The 19,341-nt window shown below is 44.9% G+C and overlaps 2 protein-coding genes across 4 annotated transcripts; one reads left to right on the top strand and one right to left on the bottom strand.

Moving 5' to 3' along the window:
* Positions 1-10: 10 nt before the first annotated feature.
* On the bottom strand, positions 11-4,902 carry LOC124190562 (dynein axonemal intermediate chain 1-like). The gene is made up of 18 exons (XM_046583309.1): positions 4,697-4,902; positions 4,386-4,495; positions 4,160-4,320; positions 3,799-4,090; position 3,749; positions 3,132-3,161; positions 2,967-3,026; positions 2,700-2,901; positions 2,346-2,622; positions 2,241-2,283; positions 1,806-2,175; positions 1,535-1,738; positions 1,191-1,462; positions 1,092-1,120; positions 868-1,019; positions 569-794; positions 268-501; positions 11-199 (listed from the first exon to the last, which is right to left on the bottom strand). Exons 1-18 carry the CDS (start codon positions 4,769-4,771, stop codon positions 73-75), a joined length of 2,865 nt encoding a protein of 954 aa, XP_046439265.1. The 5' UTR covers positions 4,772-4,902; the 3' UTR covers positions 11-72.
* A 99-nt stretch (positions 4,903-5,001) lies between these two features.
* On the top strand, positions 5,002-16,248 carry LOC124190546 (protein transport protein Sec16B-like). Of its 3 annotated transcripts, none has more exons than XM_046583275.1 (13): positions 5,002-5,140; positions 5,609-7,881; positions 7,946-8,204; positions 8,860-8,991; positions 9,360-9,437; positions 9,502-10,066; positions 10,178-10,403; positions 10,499-10,728; positions 10,838-11,117; positions 11,200-12,353; positions 14,329-14,619; positions 14,747-14,960; positions 15,032-16,248. In XM_046583275.1, exons 2-13 carry the CDS (start codon positions 5,619-5,621, stop codon positions 15,379-15,381), a joined length of 6,042 nt encoding a protein of 2,013 aa, XP_046439231.1. In that variant the 5' UTR covers positions 5,002-5,140; positions 5,609-5,618; the 3' UTR covers positions 15,382-16,248. The 3 variants fall into 3 exon arrangements, with proteins under 3 accessions (XP_046439231.1, XP_046439221.1, XP_046439238.1); XM_046583265.1 differs by having other exon boundaries at positions 5,088-5,245; XM_046583282.1 differs by lacking the exon at positions 8,860-8,991 and having other exon boundaries at positions 5,088-5,245.
* Positions 16,249-19,341: the final 3,093 nt, after the last annotated feature.

Raw genomic sequence — 19,341 nt, 5'->3', positions numbered from 1 at the left:
TAGTTTTGAGTGAATGAATATATAATCAGCACAAGTTAGAATGAGAATGTAAATTGAATCAAGAATCGACTCTTATCTTTTCATTAATGTAATAACGCGTTCTAATTTATCCATTTCGACCTCGACTGCCCTGGAGCTCTCGGGAACGCGGCTCACTTTCCTCAAGTTGGGAGATAATTTGAGACAAGTCACGTGTCCCCTTGTAAACGAAACACATCACATTAGCTAACTCAATTCAATAATCTCGTTTCATAATGTGCTAATTACTTGTCATCCCCAACCAAAATGACTGGATGAAAAGGGGCGAAGCTCAGAACGGTTGGCTGAGCTCTGCGTTGCGGAGTTATCCGTTGACTGCACAGCGGCTTGTGTAGGCAAATATTCAAGTCGTAGAGGAGGACCTTGCCATTGCTGGACATGCAAGCAAAGGCCGTCGAGCTGAAAGGCGAGAAAGCGCAGTCTTCGACGCAACTCCCCAAACTAATGACCACCAGAGCTTCCCTAGGAGTTGAATTCATCCAGGATTTTAAATTCGAATTCAAAGTAGTGGATTATTTTGGCGACTTACTTTTCTCTTTGGTCCCAGATTTTGACTAACCAATCGGTACCGCAGCTGATAAAAACTTGGTGATGGAACGGATTCCACTGCACGGTATAAATGGGACCTTGATGGGCGTTGACGGGACCCCAATTGAGAATCTCTCCCTCATTGCTGACTGGCCACAACTGGCCCTGATCCGTCCCGACCAAAACCATGGTGTGATTCGGATGAATAGCCATGCAACTACAAGACGCTTTAAAAAATAATTCCTCTTTTAAATTAATTAAGACATGAATCGAAATTTAATGTTTCGGCCAGTATTATACCAGTCAGTGCCAGTGTTCCGAAATTGTTATCCTGCAATTTATTGTCGCCTTGGAAAGGCAATGTGATTAACTCTGTAGGATATAGTTCACCCTGAACAAATAGCCACAGACACAAGCAGCCGTCCATTGATATGGAAAAGAGCCGTAAATTTCTATTTGGAAAACATTATTGTTGATCACTGTCCCTTTTAAAAACGTTAAAGGTATAAAGATGAATTTGTTACCCATCACTCATGTCACCGTGCCAGCTTACCTAAATGAAATAATTCAAGAAAGAACGAATAAAAAAGAAAATCAAAGAACTTTTTCGTGATCAATTTCACTTGAGTAATTGGCACGGTCCGTTTGCCTCGCATAGCCGAACTTCGGTAGGTGATCAAATTCGTCACTTTGAAAGTGTCGGAATCCTTGCGCACTGTCAAGTCAATAACGGCGACGTGTCCATCATGCATTCCGACAGCCAAAAGTTGCCAGAATTCCGGATGGAAGTCCAGGCTAGAAACACCAGCTTGCACTTGAGCGGAGCGCTCGGGATGTCCAGGACTCTTGAGAGAAAAGACGCACACAAGTCCGGATTCGGCTGTCATATTGTCTCCTTTGATTGTGAAATGAAATTGATTACAACTACGTGACCATCTTGTAACAAATGGCGGACAATGTAACATACGGGAGCCAAGGCCTATGGCGAAGAGATCCTTGTAGTGAGGATTCCAGCAGATTGCAGTTATATGACTAGGAACCGCATTGCGCATGCTGCCGTTCTCTTCAAACATCCGCAGCATGGTGGCCGGCGGAGTGAAACGCCACAACGGCATAAGAGTTCCTTCCGGTTCACGATATTCATCCGCAGCATCTTCCCAATACTTGAAATCTGTTTTTTTCAAAAATCAGATTATATCTACCCAATTGTATAACGTTTAAATGAGTTTATAGTATACCTTGAGCGATGTCGTCGTAAGTGTTTTGATTCAGCATCCGCTCGATGACGTGAGCGGATGAATCGAGCCGAGAAACACCAGCCGGACTCAAAGCCGTTTCCCCCGTCGGTTGGAAGACTACCGTCGGGGCTGCCGGTGGTGCGGCTGTGGCGACGGAAGCATCCGGAGCGACACCAACTGGAGCCGTGGATGAAGTGTTGGGTGCTCCGCCTTTATTGACAGCCTCTGCCGCACTGTTGATCAGCGCTTGCTGCTGGATTTTGTGCTGCTGTGCCGCAAGATCTTGGTGGTAGGCATCGTAAATGATCCAAGCGTTCGTCAGTGAAGTGAAAGACACACGAGGCGGGGCTTCAGTTTGTATCGCGTGTGACTATAATTGAAATTAGTTAATGAAATATTTTCTTGAAATTTCATTAGAATTGATTTTTTTTTTACTCGAATTGGCGGAACAGTTGTTTGGGTGGCCCGGTCACAGTAACTGAAATGAATGAAACATTTATAATTCACATGAAACTATTATACTTGTTATTTACTATTCACCTGAAATGATTGATGCCCTTTGCGCCTTTACGTTTAACCAGCGATTTGACGCCGGTCATCATTTCTAATGGATCGTCTTCTCGTTCGGTCATTGGCCCGTGATCACTTCGACTAGTGTCCAAAGCTGCTCCGCTTGTATTATTGCCCCCGGCGGTATTAGCGCCGGTACCATGACCGAAAGTCGTGTCAATCGAACGATCGCCATCGAACGCTTCACTGGCTGTTTCATCAGCATCGGACGTTGTCAAGTCGGCTTCCGGTCGGGCTAAATCGGCAGCTGCAATGGATTATAAAATAGGTGCTTCATATTATCTTGGCAAAATATTTAAAAATTGATCAGCGTTCTAATTTTACCGGGATTAAATGCGTTGGTTGCATCAGAAGCAGCTGTAGGTTCAACGTAGACGGAGGAAGAGGTTTGATCAAAGAGCTCAACCGACGAGTTCTCTGGGGTTAGTGGGATAAAACAGCGATCCGGAATACTGTACACCACCTGATTCTTTGTTCGTTGAGGGTCGGCTGCACTGAGAACAATTCTGACCGTCCCCGGAATTTCCTGGTGATATTTTAGTTGTTCAATGATACATTTTAAAATAGCTTAATTGTTTATGTTGTTCAAACCTCATCATCGTCGACATTCCAAGTGTAATGTTGCGCTTCCCAACGACGATCGTTTGGCTTCTGATTATTCGATTCAGATCGTTTTAAAAATTAAAGTGAGAATAATAAGAAACCAGTTTCAATATTTGTTCTTATTACCTTTCCGTGGGATTCATGCTGTTTGGCATCGGCTGCTCGGATTCGATTAACGAGCAACTTGTGATGCAAATTGCTGATTCGCTATAAGAACAAGAAAAACGTGAGCCGAAAGTAACTTGTAATAAACTTAAAAATTAATTTGATTCAAGAAATGTGTACCTTTTGGAGTAGTTTAGGACCCATTTTTACAAACGTTCAGATGGATGCTCCGTCTTCAAGATGAACATTAACGATTCAACACAAGTCGGTCGCTAAGGTAGCCACCGTATGGCGGAACTCGGTGACAACATGATCGATTATTTCGATACATCGTGGGTTTGGTCGGGATTTAAAATCTGAAAGGCTTCAAAACGTTAGACAAGCAAAACGGAGAAACCCACGGAGATTTTTAGGAGAAGGCAGAGTCAAGGCATGTAACAAATGTATTGAGTTTGATGTTTCTTTTTCATGTACAAACATGGATTTCCTTCAAGAAAAACGGCACACAGTGATACAGCATGCAAATTAGAACTAGAATTTGTTTTTAGCAAATAGCCATACACCATAGTGCACATGGCCCAAGAAGGAAAAAAAACCCGGCTCATGTCTATAAGGCTAGATAGAATGCCCTTGGATGGGCTAGTGGGAAAAATTTCACGTGCGACTCTGCGTATGGAACCAAACGGGACCGAGCTGCGACGCCCAATCGAATTACAAAACCCAAAAGTAAAGAACAAAGACGAGCAAAACGATGGCGACCGCACCAATTTTCGCGTAAGTGGATTGCATGTTCAAGTTTCTAGCGTCCTTTTTGTATCGCTGAGAACTCATTGACAGTGTCTGTGCTTTGTTATCCAGATCAGAAAGAAGACTACCCCTCTGCAAGACGTCGTCGATATTGCGAACCATAATCCGCTGAACATCCTGAAGCTCTGTGTTGATCGCAGTAAGATTACGCCGAGTTCTCGAGTCCATAAACGATCTTCTGGCTTTCTGAATGTAGGTGTCTAAATCGAAAAGATTGCATCATAACAATCTCTACTTTTTTTTATTGTATAATAAGTCTCGGTCATTACCAAATTCAATGAAGCTGTATGGGCGATTTACACTCTGAACCTTTTTCCCGTAGAGGGAGCTGAACTCTTGGGCAAGATCTTCTAGAAAGGAAAAAGCGAGTTTCTTCGAGTAGCTCTGCTCACACAGCACTAGGTAGCAGACATCTTTATCAATTAGGTAACTGGAATTGCCATAAAAAAATGTGTTAACTGTTATACACCTGTATTTGTAATAAAGATGACTTACTGGAAAAAGTGTGATCCAGTTTCTATTGTGCACTTTGAAGGACTTTGTTGATTCATTTTTCTAAACAGCATTTTTGCTTGGTTTTGAAAATCCAACACTCCTTTTCCTGACTGCAATAAAATAGAAAACATATTTTACTGATGACAACCATTTATCGAACAGGAAACAATTATTTTAAATGTTTTGCTCTTCGAGAAATAATTCTGTGAGGAACAAAAAATGTTGAAAATTTTCAAAGAAGGGAAATTTTATGTCATTTAGATTGCTGATGAAACCTTTCACCAACCAAACGATTGCAAACGTAAACAAACCTCTTCATCTTCGGGGATTGAAGCGGCAAGAGGTAAACCATCTCCGACTCTAGCAATCCACGTCATGAACAACATTGTGAGCGAATTTATGAAAATTTGCCAGCGATTAGATACAACACAATCACACTCTGCCCATTCACCAAGTTTTGTTTTTCTTCAGCTACCGGTCTCGTTTGACAGCAAAGCAATTGTACCCTTACCCTACCAATGATGACGTGGTAGCGTTGCCAGTTTTCCGTAAATACTCTATGAATCAGGTGCATAATTGAATAAATCGCCTTATTTTGACTATTTAAACGTGTTATTTAAATCATAATTGCATTGCAATGAATTTCTTATGAAAATGTGCAAAAACGAAGCGGGGTTAGTAGTATTTGAAGTATTAAGTCGGAACAAGTTTGTCAGTTTCCTCTGGAGGCAGACGTCACACAGCGGTGTTTATCGGTGAGAAAGACTAGTGAAAGCCCGAATCTATTCCGAATCAACACATTTTTCCTGTTTTAATCGATCCTTTGCATATGTAGCTTAATTGTAATTCACTACATCCAGGTTAGTAGTAATCTATTATCGTAAAAGTGCCATTCGTACAACCAGTGGGCTAAACGTTCCAGTTTTTAGTAGTCGTGTTACATGTTAGGTAGATTAGCCGAAAGTGATTGAACAACATGGATTGCTTCGTGTCATTTTATTTAGCCTATGTTGAACAGAAATGTATATCTTGTAATGAAAAAACAAACAAAAAAACATTGTTATAAAGATTATTCGTCCACTTTAAAACCACCCCCACTTTCAGACTTTAAGCTCGTTAGCTTTTACTTGAAGTACTAACATAGATAGTCTGTACTCTTACAAATGATTTAAAACTGAATCTTAGTGTAATCCCTCAAAGTGAAAAAATTCTTATGTATCTAGGTGACCGACAATGAATCCACCTAGGCCTAATCGGCAAGATCCTGCCATCTACCAACCAAGCAGGAATCCTCCACCTGCCAAGCCATCTGCTCCAGGCAATGTGATGATGTACAATCCAAATCAGTACAGTCAAGGATTCCCCCCTGCGAACGGTTCTTGGGCACCACCGAGGCAGCAGCCACCATTGCAACAGCAGCCCCAACAACAACAACAAGCCCCACCACCACCTACTCAAGAATCATGGGATTGGGATGAAAATGTTAACAATTTCCAGAGCTATCCAGAACCTAACCAAACAGCAGCCAAGTTGCAGAATGTCCCTCCTGCCAACCCTCCTAATTTGTATAGTGTGCCTGATTACTCTTTGACGCAGCCAGTGCCCAGTTATCAACCTGAACATACTGTCAATAACAATCAATATGACACACAAGCTCCAAGCAGCAATCAAAACTGGGGATGGAATGAAGGAGAAGATTGGGGTTGGGGCAATGAGTATCAACAGCAAAATATTCAACAGCCTCAAACATCCCAGCCGCCACTACCAGTCAGCCAAGTCGAGAACCAACAGTCGACCAACTATCAAAGCATGCCACCTCCTCCAGTCAACAGCGGTCTGGAGACGGGCTTTAGCACTCTGTCGCTATCTAACCAGGCTCGAGAAGAGCCTTTGCAAGGACAAGAGCAACCACAGCATCCGCCGTGGGCTCAGCAACAGCTGCCAGCTCCATCGCAGTCTGAAGAATCCAACTGGTCCCGCGTACCAACTTGGGGATCAGCTCTGGATCACGAACAGAGTCCTTACGAGCCTGGCCCTGAATCGTCGTACTCACGAGAGTTGGGTGAAAGGAACACGTTTGCTGATGGAGCTTCGTTTACCGATCCATCTCAGTCCTTACCACCGCCACCCGCATCTCTTGGAAACGACCAGGTTTACGCACCACCTGCGTCGGTACAACCAAACATCCCGCCAGAGCAGCAGAGCATGTACGGCGGTGGTCGATCGATGCATCCTCCACCATCGACTTTAAATCTAGGGACCGAATTAACTCGGGTTTCACCTACTCCTTTGATTGGATCGAGCATGGATCAAATTGAACCGAGTACTGATTCGACTGCTGTTGAACCTGCAACAGTACCCTCACTGACTGCCCACCGAATCAATTCCGGATCATCTTACGGATCGAATACGGAAGGATTCAACAGCGGACCTGTTGGAATGACGTACAACGGCTCTGAATTCCCTGGAGCGCCTCATGTTGGTGGAGTACCGATTGCCACCTCGGATTTGTCCATCGGCAATCGCCTGCCGGGAAGTGGAAGTCGTTCGCAGTCTGGCACGCCGTCGATGGAGCGTGAAAGTGAGCGACCTGATGCGGAAGGCGGATACGAAAACGATCAGCCAACACCGCTGTTTTCACAACCTGCGTCAATCCCGTATGCAGCCATGGCGGAGCGCAAGATGACGCAAGAATCACCTGCCGGAAGTCGCCCATCTTCCCGCCAAGCCGGTTCTACTCCTTCATCCGAGACGGCCAGCGCCAATCCTTCTCCCTACCATCTACCCGGAGATGGTAATGCGTTTGCCCGACCGAAACCAGTGTCCGGACCTGGGAGTTTCTATCCGGTCGCTACTACTTCTCACGTCGCTGCAGCACCCCCACCTTCATCGGCTGCTCCGACTGTTGCACGAGGATCGCAAGAGGCCGTGGGCAGTGAATTTGGCCCACCCGTTTCGGCAGTTCCACTCTCTAGGGCTGAAAATTTGACGACATCGTCGTCCATGTTGCCTCCAAGCTCGCAGCGCATGATTCCGGGTAGTGGATCTCAACCGCCTTTACTATCGATGGTTCCTACTCCGCAACAGCAACAATCGCAGCCTCAGCCGCAGCCACGTCCTGCCGGTACAGTAACTCCGGTTTCGGAGCAGAGAATCGTGACTGGATTCGCCAAAAACGATCCCGTTCCCGCACCACCTGTCGTGCAAGCAGCTCCGCTTCTGGCCGCTGCTCCGCAGGGACCACCGCCAATGCAGCAGGTGGAAGAAGTGCGGACGCAGCAGTCGGTCAGTCGTTCACCTCCGCCGCCTCACCGAAGTGAGACGATCGGATCGGAGAATCCCCGTGCTAATCTCAATTCAGGGGCGGCTCCAACAGGTGGAACTGCTGGCGGCAATGGAACAGCAGATCGATCGGATGATCGTATCTCCAGTGACAGGGATCGGGATCGCGAGATAAAACCACACGACAGAGGTTCTCGTGTGGAACGTGACCGAGGTAATCCTATTACCCAATAATCTTCCTTAGAACTGCTAATACCATCTACTTTGTTGGATGTTAGATCGTGATGACTACGACCGTGAAGGACGCAACCGCTACCCGGATGACGATGAGGACGAGCGCTTTTCCACCAGTTATCGCGAACGCGATCGTCGCTACGATAGTGAAAGGGACCGAGAACGAGATCACCGTGACCCTCGTCGCTATGACGACCGAGATCGAGCCTACAATCGGCAGGATTATGACGATGACCGTCGTAGTGGCTACGGACCTACAGACCGGGATCGTGCCCGCGATCCTCGGCGCCGAGATACGCGACGGTTCGTCCCATTTTTTTTCTCTCTCTCTTTTCTAACAATGGATTTTGTACACTCGTTTATGTAGTGGGGAGAAAAAAAAAACCCAGGGAAACTAAATGTTACAAAATCATCTCCACTTCCCTCCCAATTTAAAAACCGTGAGCCAATTGCTTAATCAGCCTCGGCTACTACTGCCCCGAGGGTCCTGTTGGAATGCAACCGAAACCTCTCTGGTTTCGTAGTCCAGTAAAAAAAATATGTATATTACACCGTAAGAAAGTGACCAAATTGGCATTTTTTTTTTAAAGCTTTGATGTTGGGCATGGAAAGTTTTTTAAACGAAAGAAAGTAATTATTACGTCCGTACCAGTGCTTGGTTGTTCCTGTTTATTTTTTACCCCCCTTTTCTTAACCGACTTTCTTGGATTGCACCACATTATTTTTGTTTTATAATAATCACTTCAGTGAGGAAACAAAATTTTTTTAATGGGGTGATGGCATGGTGAATGGTTATCTAATTTTTTAAAAATAATTGTTATTATTTTTTGTTGGATTTGGGAAGGTTATTTTTCGCCTTTCACAAAAATGATGTCGTTTACGTTTTATTTTTTGCCCCGCCCCGAGATATTTTGTTTTTTTGTTTGGCCTGTTTGTGCTGACTTGGTAGTTGCTTTAGGTCGGAATATTATTTGACGGATGCCGAAATGTACGAGCGTTCCGGTGGTCGCAGGAGCTCACTCTACGAAGGTGACAACAACGACCCGGCTGGCGATTTCAATCGCTCAGCCTACGGGTTCAACACATCCAGGTCTGTTTTTTCTTCAGTGTGTGCGTGTATGTGTGTGTGATGAAACAATCGAAAAGCAAAAATCGGGTCGGTGGTTGGCTTTTTCCTCTATTTCGCACCTGATTATGCCGCAATTGCTTTTTGTTTTCATATTTCTGATCACACAATTTTTTTTCATTTGCTTTTTTAAAAATATTGATTTGATTGCACTAAAATTTGTTTCATTGTTGCACGCTCAGTAGGTGTGTGTTTGTGTCCGGGTTGTTCCCCCTCCCCTCCCCCTCCTCTCATTCCCCAAACGTGCTATTTTATCTTAAGGCAGTCCACATCGCGATAGGGCGAGTGGTTTTAAGTTTATTTAATTTCATTTGGTTTTCTTGTTTGAGTAGGGATGGTCGGCGACGTGATAACGACAGATCCAGGATTGACGACCGATACTACCCGAGTACAAGAGACATTAGTACAAGGTACAACCGATAATAAGAACAATGTTTGAGTTGTTTATTCAATTTTATTATTTCTCAAATGCAGAGCTGGTGCCGAAGTTCCGGAACGAGCCAATTCCGAACGTGATTATCGCCACTCGACCTCTTCGGGCACTGGCGGAAGGCGTCGAGATCCGCGTGATCTCTACTATCAGCAGGATCCGCGCTATTACGGCTACTCGTCTCGTGATGCGGCATACGATCCGTACCGCAGTGGCGGCTACCATCATTCGGCCGCTGCCGCTGCTGCGGCCGCCGCCGCTTACAATCAGCAGATGCTGAACTACAACCAACAGATTAACCACGCCTTGAAGTACAACTACGCGCTGTTTGAGGAGTTGCGGTTGAAAAATCCGGCCGCTTACAGCGAGTGGTACCGGAGCAACTATGCCCAGCGTTACACGCCGACGGTGGTGACGGGCGGCACTGGGACGGCGCTCGGAAGTATCGCCGCTTCTGAGGCGGATCGAGCCAGCGTCCATTCCGGACGCAGCTCGGTCAATGAAGACCATCCTTCCATGTTGGCCAACCACTCCATCTCGCAGCAGTTGATTCGCGGTTCCACGACGGGGCTGGACCAGTCCCACGCTTACGATTACAGCCTTTACCAGGTATGTTAGGCCCATACACTTTTGACTTGGCTGGACGGCAGTAGTCAGCCCTTTCCATCAATGTCATTGGCTTGGTGCGAATAATTGATTGATGGAAATCTATCGTTGAAGGAGGAGGATAATATCCCGCTGACCACACAGATTCGGCCAGCACAGGACATGACGCCTCATAAATTTTCCTGTCCGCACGTCATCGCCCGCTTCTCCCCGGGAGGGATACTCTTGCGTGTTTTGCCCAACAGCCCCAAAGATGGCGTGGCGGCTCACATTGAGCTTCACGATTTGAACGTCCTACTTGGCGATTTGCCCACGGCTCAAGAATTGAAATTCTTTCCTGGTACATTTCCATTTTCTCTTTTTCTTTTTTTCTTTTTATTTATGAAAATATAAATGGAGAAATTCTTGAATCGAATTGATGCGTCGTGTGAACAGGTCCTTTGGTGCCGGGCCAGACCCACAAACAGCAAGTGGCCGTCTTTTGCCAGCAAAAGATTCGACGTGCCACAGATGATGGCAACCAGTTGGTCGACCGTCAATCGTACGTTCTTTTGTGGGAGCTGTTGTTGCTCCTACTCAGGCAGAATGGCACGATTGTCGGCACTGACATTGCCGAGTTGCTTCTCAAGGATCACGAAATTCTCAGAGAGCCCGTCGTGGTGCAGGTACAAAAAAAAAAAAAAAAAAAAAAACGTTGACATTTTCCAATTGATTGACCACGACGAATTTCAACGTTTTCTTTTTCCAACGTTTTATCAACAAAAAAAAATAAAGGAGACTCCGGACAACGGCGCGGAGGTGGTGACAGTGGCGGCGGATCGTACCCTCGTTTCCCGTCAAACGGAAGCCTCGGTGACGAAAAAGTTTCGCGAGTTGCTCTTGTTCGGCAACAAGAAAGAGGCTCTCGAATGGGCCATGACTCAAGGTCTTTGGGGTCACGCCTTGTTTCTAGCCTCAAAGATGGACCAAAGGACTTATTCGAGTGTTATGATCCGCTTTGCTAATGGATTGGCGTTAACAGATCCACTGCAAACTCTTTATCAGCTCATGTCAGGTCAGGAGTCTTAATCGCTTTTTGGTTTGAGTATTGCACGCCGGACGGACCAAAAGTGACTCATCGATTTGTTTGTTTTTAGGTCGCCAACCGACGGCAGTGACCAGCTGCGGTGATGACAAATGGGGCGACTGGCGTCCTCATCTGGCAATGATCCTCTCCAACTCGACGTCCAAGTCGGGCAACAATTCCTCGGAATTGGACAAGAAATCGATTGTGACGCTGGGGGACACGCTCTCGGCTCGTGGCTTTCTGCTGGCCGCCCATTTTTGCTACTTGGTGGCCCAAGTGGAGTTTGGGAACTATTCAAACAAGGCGTCCAAGTTGGTCCTGCTCTCCTCATCCAGCTCGTTGTCGTTTGACGCTTTTGCGACTAACGAAGCAATTCAGTGCACCGAGGTCTACGAGTATGCTCGCCAGCTGGCCGCCCCGGAATTTATGATACCGTCCTTCCAATCGTACAAGTTTCTTTACGCCACTCGGCTGGCCGAACATGGGCGCCCGGCCGAAGCCCTGCAGTACTGCGAGGCCGTTGGCAACATTCTGGCCAAATCGGCTTCCACCTACTCGCCGTCTCTCATCGACCAAGTCTATCAGCTCGGCTCGATGCTCAAGTACAGCGATCCGCAATTCCTGACGGAGAATGATGGCACCTCATTAGGCGATCCGTCTTGGCTGACTGCTTTGGAAGCGGCCGTCAAGGCGGCCCAAGTCGATTACTCGCCCGTCATTGGCACCGAAAAGTTGTCGTTCGAGCAACAGCCGACCGAACCGGAATCATCCCTTCCACCTACTTCCACTGATTATTCGTCTTATCAACAACAGCCACATGGCCAGTACGGTGACCAGCAGAATGCTCAGCAGCAGCAACAACAACAACAACAACAACAACAGCAGCAGCAGCAATACTACCATCCAGCGTCGAGCGTTCAACAGCAGCCCTACTATGATCCGCAATCCTCGGGCCAGCAGCAGCAGCTACAACAACAAAATTACAGTGAAGACAGCCATGTCCATCAACAGCAGCAGCAGCCCAGCGAACAGGAGAGCAATCCGTATTCGTCTAATGCCGGACAGGATTACAGCTCCTACGGCTCGTCTCAGTACAATCCCGGCTACAGTTGGCAACAGCCCCAACAGCAGCAACAACAACAACAGCAGCCGTGGAATCACGGAGAAATGAACGCAGCCAATGGAGCCGTCACGGATTACTGGAATCCGTCAAACAACAATTTGGTGAGCCATTTTTCTTTTTGAATGTTTCCTTTTCGAGTCGGCAACGCTTTTGCAATTTCCAGGTTTGCCCAGGGATGATGGATGGAATAGGTTCCATTTTTGTGTGTCCTTTTTCCTTCCCCCGATGTTTGCGAATGTAATATTTGAGGGTGGGTTGGTATTTGGATGCAGAAGGATTCGAATGGGAGCGCGGTCGGATCTGTTCGACCGGAAGAGTCGAGAGATTCGGATCATTCCGATGAGGATCGATCTGCGCCAGCCATCAATGCCGTGGAAGCGGTGGCGGCGGCCGACATGTCGGCCAAACGGGTCGTTTTCGGTGGGACTTATCCCATCGACCGGCCGATGACGTTGAAATTTGGCGCCGCCGGAGCTGCTGCCTCGTCTCGCCGGCAGCAAATGAGTTTGACTCTCAAGACGCCGCGCACGTTCGCCATTGACGAACCCATCCGAGAAGACAATTCGCTCGAGGTCAGGAGCGGTCGGATGTAGTCGATTCCGATCATCATTGGCTCTCACTTTTTGACTTATCAGCATCCATCTCGTCGTTTTTCAGTTTTTTTTTTCCTTTTCTTCTATTTTTCTATTCGAATTCCGCACCGCAACTAGTTGATCTCTGATTTCTTTTCTATTGAGCGCGCCCAGTTAATCTTTTATTTTCATCGAGTCTTTCTCTAGTTTCCGTCCGTAGTAATCTGATCTGTTGTTGTGTATGAATCCGAGAGTCGATATCTATATAGGGCTTGAATGTCGCCGTATTTTTTTTTTTTTTTTTCCAAACGCTTTTCTTTGGCTTTTCTGTCGTATTCTTTTGAATTGTATTTTCGGTTGTGGCATGTCGCCGATGCTATCGCCCCATGAGTAAAACGGAGCGAAAGGAAGACGAAGAGAGGAAGGAACGAATAACCTCCCCATCCCCCCTCGACTACCTACTTGAATAGAGATATTCTTCCGACTACTGCCATATTATTATTCGTGTTTCAAACATAGCACACACGTAGACACAGGGAGAGTTGACATTTTTGACACAGCTTTATTCTCGGCCCACTGGCGATCACCGTGACAACACACCCACCCGTCGTTTTCTTCTTCCTCTCGTCTTTCTCTTCTACCATCGAAATCGAAGAACGCCATTTTCTTTCTTCTTCCAGAAGAAAAAAATCAGAAAGAGGAGAAGAATGGAGAAGAAGTTTTGAATGTCAGATCGTTTCCATGGCATCCATGGTTCTGTTATGGTGATTACCATCATAGTCCCGAAACGTCACGATTATTTGGACGATAAAGCTCTGCTTTTCTCCTTTCTTTTTTTTTTTCTTCTTCCCCCTTACGTGCGTTATATGTGTCAAAAAAGAGAAAAGGAACGAATATCTTTTTTTTTCTTATTTAGCTGTACAATTTATTTATCTCTTCTCGTCTCAGGGGGGGAAAAAAAGGAAGAAAATGTGTATAAATAACGAAGAGTTTGATGGTCAAGTGGACCGCGAAGCTGTGGATGGTTGCCAACCGTAATAATTGGCTGTTTCTCGTTTGTGTGTGCTTATCATTTCGCTTTGGTCTGCCTCCTCTCTCTCTCTCTCGTCTTCTTCTTCTTTCGTTTGAAAGAAAAAGTCTAAAAAAGAAACAGTTTATTACACAAGCCCATTATCTTCTTTTTCATCTTATTATCAAGTAGTCCTTGTGCAAGATTGTATTTGAACGTTTTTCTACTTCTTTTCGTTGGTTGAAAAAAAAGGAAAAAATCTTATGTTCAGGCTTCTTTTGTTTGAAATCCTCTTTCGCTCTTCATTGTTTGTCTTGTTTTGACTCTTTGCCTGCAGAGAGATTCTTTTCTAGTTGATGAAAAGTCACACAACTCTCGAGTTTTTAATGTTTCATTTCATTTTTTTTTTATTTTGAAATTCTTTTGGTTTTTATTTCTTTTTTTGTTTGTTTTTGTTTGTTTCAATTTTATTTCCGTCTCGGTGAAATGCCTTAGAGCGCGACGTCGGCTGATGAAGACGCCGGGCCCAATTCGTTTTCTGAGCCGTCGTATTTCAATCCGGCGTCGTCTTCGCTGGGACCGTCGGTCGAGTCGAAGCCGGACGACAAGCAGAGTGGCAAGCAGGAGAGTGGAGGCGGCGGCGGTAACAGCAATAGCAGTAAAGCGGCGGCAGCAGCAGCCGCTAGGGCTCAGCAGGCCGGAAGCGGAGGCAGCTGGTTGGGCGGATTCTTCAGCAAGTTTAAGCCCAAGACGCAAATGAAATTGCCCGACGATAAGAACCCGACGGTACGTCGTCTATCCCACTACTACTACTACTACTAATAATCATAATCGTAAAAATTCAAACGGCGAGTTTGGTAAGGAAATGTTTGACGTTGATGTCCTTTCTTTCGTCCGCCTTTGGGCCGAGCAGATCGTGTGGGATGCCAAGAAGGGCCAGTGGGTCGACACGGGCAAGGACAGCGAGGATGAAGCGGCCGCTTTAGCGCCTCCGCCCAAGGACGCCAGTTTCCAGTCGCTGCCTCCTATGACTCCCATGACGCCGGCCTTTTCTACCCCTTTCACGGCCGCCCCTGCGTCCTCCAACCACAACAACAACGAAGGCAACCGGTTCGGACTCAACAAAGGTACGACAGAAAGACACACCAAAATGGATGGGAGTTTTAGTTTTAATTCACTTTTTTTATAACGATACTAGGCCGAGTAGGTCGAGGCGGAAGGAATGCTTACATCAATCCGTCCAACATCAAAATCAGTTCGGTCAACAGCCCCTTGCCGCTGCTGGATGCATTTCCGGCAGTGACGCCATCGTTATCCACAGCAGGGACACCGCAATTTTTCGTTCCGTCACCGGCGATGATGGATCCATCATCCGCGCCTGTCGATTTCGTCTCTTCGCCCGCCCAGCAACCCGACACCACCCAAGGGCACGTCGATTCCGGCACTGCTGGCGAACGCTTCTTGTTCAATCCGACCCAATTGGCCCCACCGGCGTCGGTGCCCAGTGGACGCCCAGGCCTTGCGAGTCGAGGCCGATATCCGCGCTAAAAATAAAAAAATCGAAAAACGACAAATTTAATTATCAAATTGAGAAGGAAAATGAATTCAAAACATCTGCAAAGAGAAGGAAATTTCTAGAATTTGAATATCCGAAATAATAAAAAAAATAAAATTAAAATTGATTAGAGTTTAGATGTCGACGTGTGAGCATCATCTCTCCTCGGCCCCGACCTGTTTTTCTTTTGTCGCAAACTTTTGTATTTTGTTTGTTTTGTTTATTTTTTTTCTCTCTCTCTTTCTTTCTCATGTGGTGTTGGTCCGAATATTTTCGCCTGGGTCGACAGACTTCTCTCCCATTTTCTTCATTGTACAATTTTGGTTGTTGTTTCTTTCCCCCCACATCTTTTTTTTTTTTTAATATTTTGTTTTTCATCCCCTTTCAATTTGAATTTGTTGTGGTTCTCTCTTTTGCCATAGAACATCCGATTATTATGTATTGATCGTGGAGCTCCCCCGATGTGTTACCACCACGCCCCAGCTGTTTTTTTCTTCTTTCTTGGATTCGTTTTTGTGTGTGTCCATTTGTGAACCAGGTGGGAATTGAAAGTCGTGACGCGCATCGTAGATTTCCTTCATATTTTTTTCTTTTTCTTTCTGCGGGGAATAATTCTTTATCGTGTCAGATAAAAACAACAACAACAAAAACAACACATACTTGAATTCTTTATTTTTTTTTTCTTTCTTTATATATTTGTGTATAATTTCCTTGCCAACTCCACCTCCCTTAGCTCTTCTCGAATACTTTCCAACTCTTCCCACTTCTGCCTGTTCGTCCAGTGTCCACTCACTCCTTTATATTCTTCCCCGTTTGGTGATAGACTGATGAAAAATACAATTCACAATTTACACACAAAACGTGTCTTCATTTCCAATCAAGTCGATCGATCGTCGACACGTCCACCCCTCGGGGTCGTATTATGTAATTGAACGAGGACAAATCGGACAGGTGTGTGTCGGCAACTTTTTTTAAAGTCGACGTGATGATGTTGATAATGAACAAAAAACGGGAAAAGACACGATCTCATCGTTAAATAACGAACGAAACAGCCATAAACGCACGGCAAATAAAAGAAAAGATGGTGGAAACTTTTCTTCTTTTTTGGGGGGGTTGAAAAATTGACACGGAGCTATGGGGGGATATACACGCAGGTAGAGAAAAGATGGCGATTGAAACGAGCGTGTCGAATTATTTTTATGATGATCACCTTCGGTAGTTGTGCGTCCGCAGTTGAGTAGCAGTCCGCAGTCAGCGGGATATGACTGCGATTAGGTTTTATATACGCACGCAAAACAAACCCAAAACCTCCGCTAGACGGTCTTGACCGTAAACCGGCGCTCGGTGGTTTTCGGGTTGCTGGATAATCTCGCGCTTCTATTCTCCTTATATATTGATTCTGTTCCGATTTATGATCCTTCTTTTTCTTTTGTAGCATTTGTGGGATTCTTTCCCGCTGTCTTCTCTCCGGCATTTGCATTAACAAGACTTCGGTCTACATTATCGCCCAATCTAATCTATACTTTTTAATTCATTTACAACGCAACGCTCGGAAAGCTGTGCGTGAAATTGTGGTTGGGCAACGTCGTAACGTACTATGTGGACATTGTGTGCGTCCTATGAGGTGTAGTATATGTAATTTGATTGCAATTGTCGGTGTGGTGACGGGAGCAATTGTCTTTTTGTTGTTGAATTGAAATGACCGGAAACGAAGCGAATTTGTCGAAATGAAATCGAAATAAATTTGTTTGCAATTGAAATTATTTTCTCGTGTTTTTTTTTAGACGTTGCAGTTAACTGCTGCCGTGTCATTTCAAAGGAAGCGAACGATCGCATTACTTTTATTTGCTTCTTCTTCCTCGACGTGGGACGCAACCAAACTTTTCTAACAGCCTATATAACTAGTCGCCGGCATTGTAAAAAAACAGAATAGTACCAAGCCGGGCAATCCTTTTCTGTCGTCACATTATATATATAGTACGTGTAGGCCGGCTACTATACTATCTTAGGTAGTATAGTATATATCGTTTGTTTTCTATTCTATTATCCAGGGCGCAAAATACAACCCGAAATAAGGCACATTTAAGATAGAGAAGACCGTTAACCAACTAACAACAACACGCGAGAGAATGCGGCCGCTCATTTTTTATTCTTTCTCCACTCGTAAAATCAAATACCGAGGAATAACTATTTTTTTTTCTGACTCAAGAAAGAAAAAAAAAGGACGACAACTGGTGACGACTTGGAAAAAGAGACACTGGTTTTCTTTTCTGGGGGTTTTTGCGCTGCTGAGATGGCGGTGCGCGTAAATCATTTCGAAACAGGATACGCCATAAGTTTTGTATTTTTTTATTTTATGAATTTTTTTGTTGTTGGAAAAATGATTTTTTTTTTTTTTTGTAGGTTGTTGTTGTTGTTGCTGGCCCGGAATTTTCTCTCTCTCCCTTTTTGTCATCGCAGGTTTTGACAACAGACGGCACCTGCGGCGGCGGTGACAACAAACAATTCACGTTGGAAGAATATTTTTTGGAATCGTTTTGTTGGTTTTCTCTTCTTTTACCTTTTTTTGGGTGGCAGGGAATTTAATACACCAAAGACTTGATTGCATTATACTTGCCCATTATGCTGTACAGTATATACAAACATGGCGGGTTTTTTTTTCCCGAGACATTGTATTACGACGCTAATCGTTTGAGTGTAATCATTTCGTGTTTGCGCAACACCACAGCAGAAGCTTGTAAGTTATATCTATGGCTGCCTTGACTAGAATGGATATTTCTGCTCCTCTGCGGTTACGTAACTAGAGTTTTTCGGGGTTTCTTCCAGAGATATTTTCAGCCTGGAATTTGTCAATTCTCGAAGGTAAATCGAAAAAAATTTCAGCCCCGGATATTATTACCATTATTACTATTTTTGTTTTGTTTCGTGTAAAAGGGAAAAGCGACCGAAACAGATTGGGTTGCGTGAGTGAATCGCATTCGGTGGAAATATTACGTATACTACGAACTGGAGGGCAAACCAAGTGTAACAATATTGAAACAAGAAAAAAAAGAATACATCTCATAAATTAAGTGGCAAAACGATTATGATGGCGATGATGACGTGTTTTCTTCATTGATTTACACGTGAACTGCTGCCATCCGCGGTGGTGGAAGAATGTTCCGCGTCTTTTCGCTCGGATTTCGAGTACTTTCCCATTGATGTTGCTCAACTGTTTGTCTTCATATCGTTCACGCTCCACGACTTGTCGTTTTTTTAAACACAAAAAAAATAATGAGGACCTCCCTGGACGCACATAATAACCCGAACTCAACCAAACGACACAGAGTGACGGTCGTATCAAGGCCTGTCGTCTGCAATAAAAGTCGAAAATCGTCCGTCATTTCCATCACGCCAAGTTACGGGTTTCTTTCTTTTTAACAAACAACGAAATTTGTTTTCTTTTCCCATCGTCGCGCGATGGGTTTTCTGATAACAGGAATCATCCGTTTTGTTTTTTCCCCCTTCTCGCCCATCATTTTGTTGGTTTCCAGGCGAATTACTACAAGAAAATTAGTTTGTGTTTTGTTTCTTCACCTGTGAAAATGATTGGCGACATTGTGCGCGCTCGGAAAATGAATGGCAAGACATTGTTTCGGTCCTTCCATTTCATTTCCAAATTGGGGTAGAATTTTGTACTTGTAATTTTGGAAGAACAAAAAGTCCCCATCCAAAAAATAGTCGATAGCAATTGTGGTCGATGTGGCGGTGGATGAAATTTGTTAAAGACATTTCTGCCCTTTATTATGGAGGTTTGAAAAGCGGATAAAGTCATCATCATTAGCTTGGTTAGACGCTGATTGACGCCAGATAAGGGGGGGAAAAACCCACCCCGAAAATTTGACACAATCAAAAAAACGAGTTTTGAATTTCTAAACGATGGCGAATAACTTCCACTCCGAAAAATAATAAAA

This window comes from Daphnia pulex, chromosome 1 (assembly GCF_021134715.1).
Source record: "Daphnia pulex isolate KAP4 chromosome 1, ASM2113471v1".
In the NCBI taxonomy this organism is placed as follows: Eukaryota; Metazoa; Arthropoda; class Branchiopoda; order Diplostraca; family Daphniidae; genus Daphnia; species Daphnia pulex.
The sequence above is the reverse complement of the archived record's forward strand: the minus strand, read 5'-3'. Positions and strand labels throughout refer to the sequence as shown.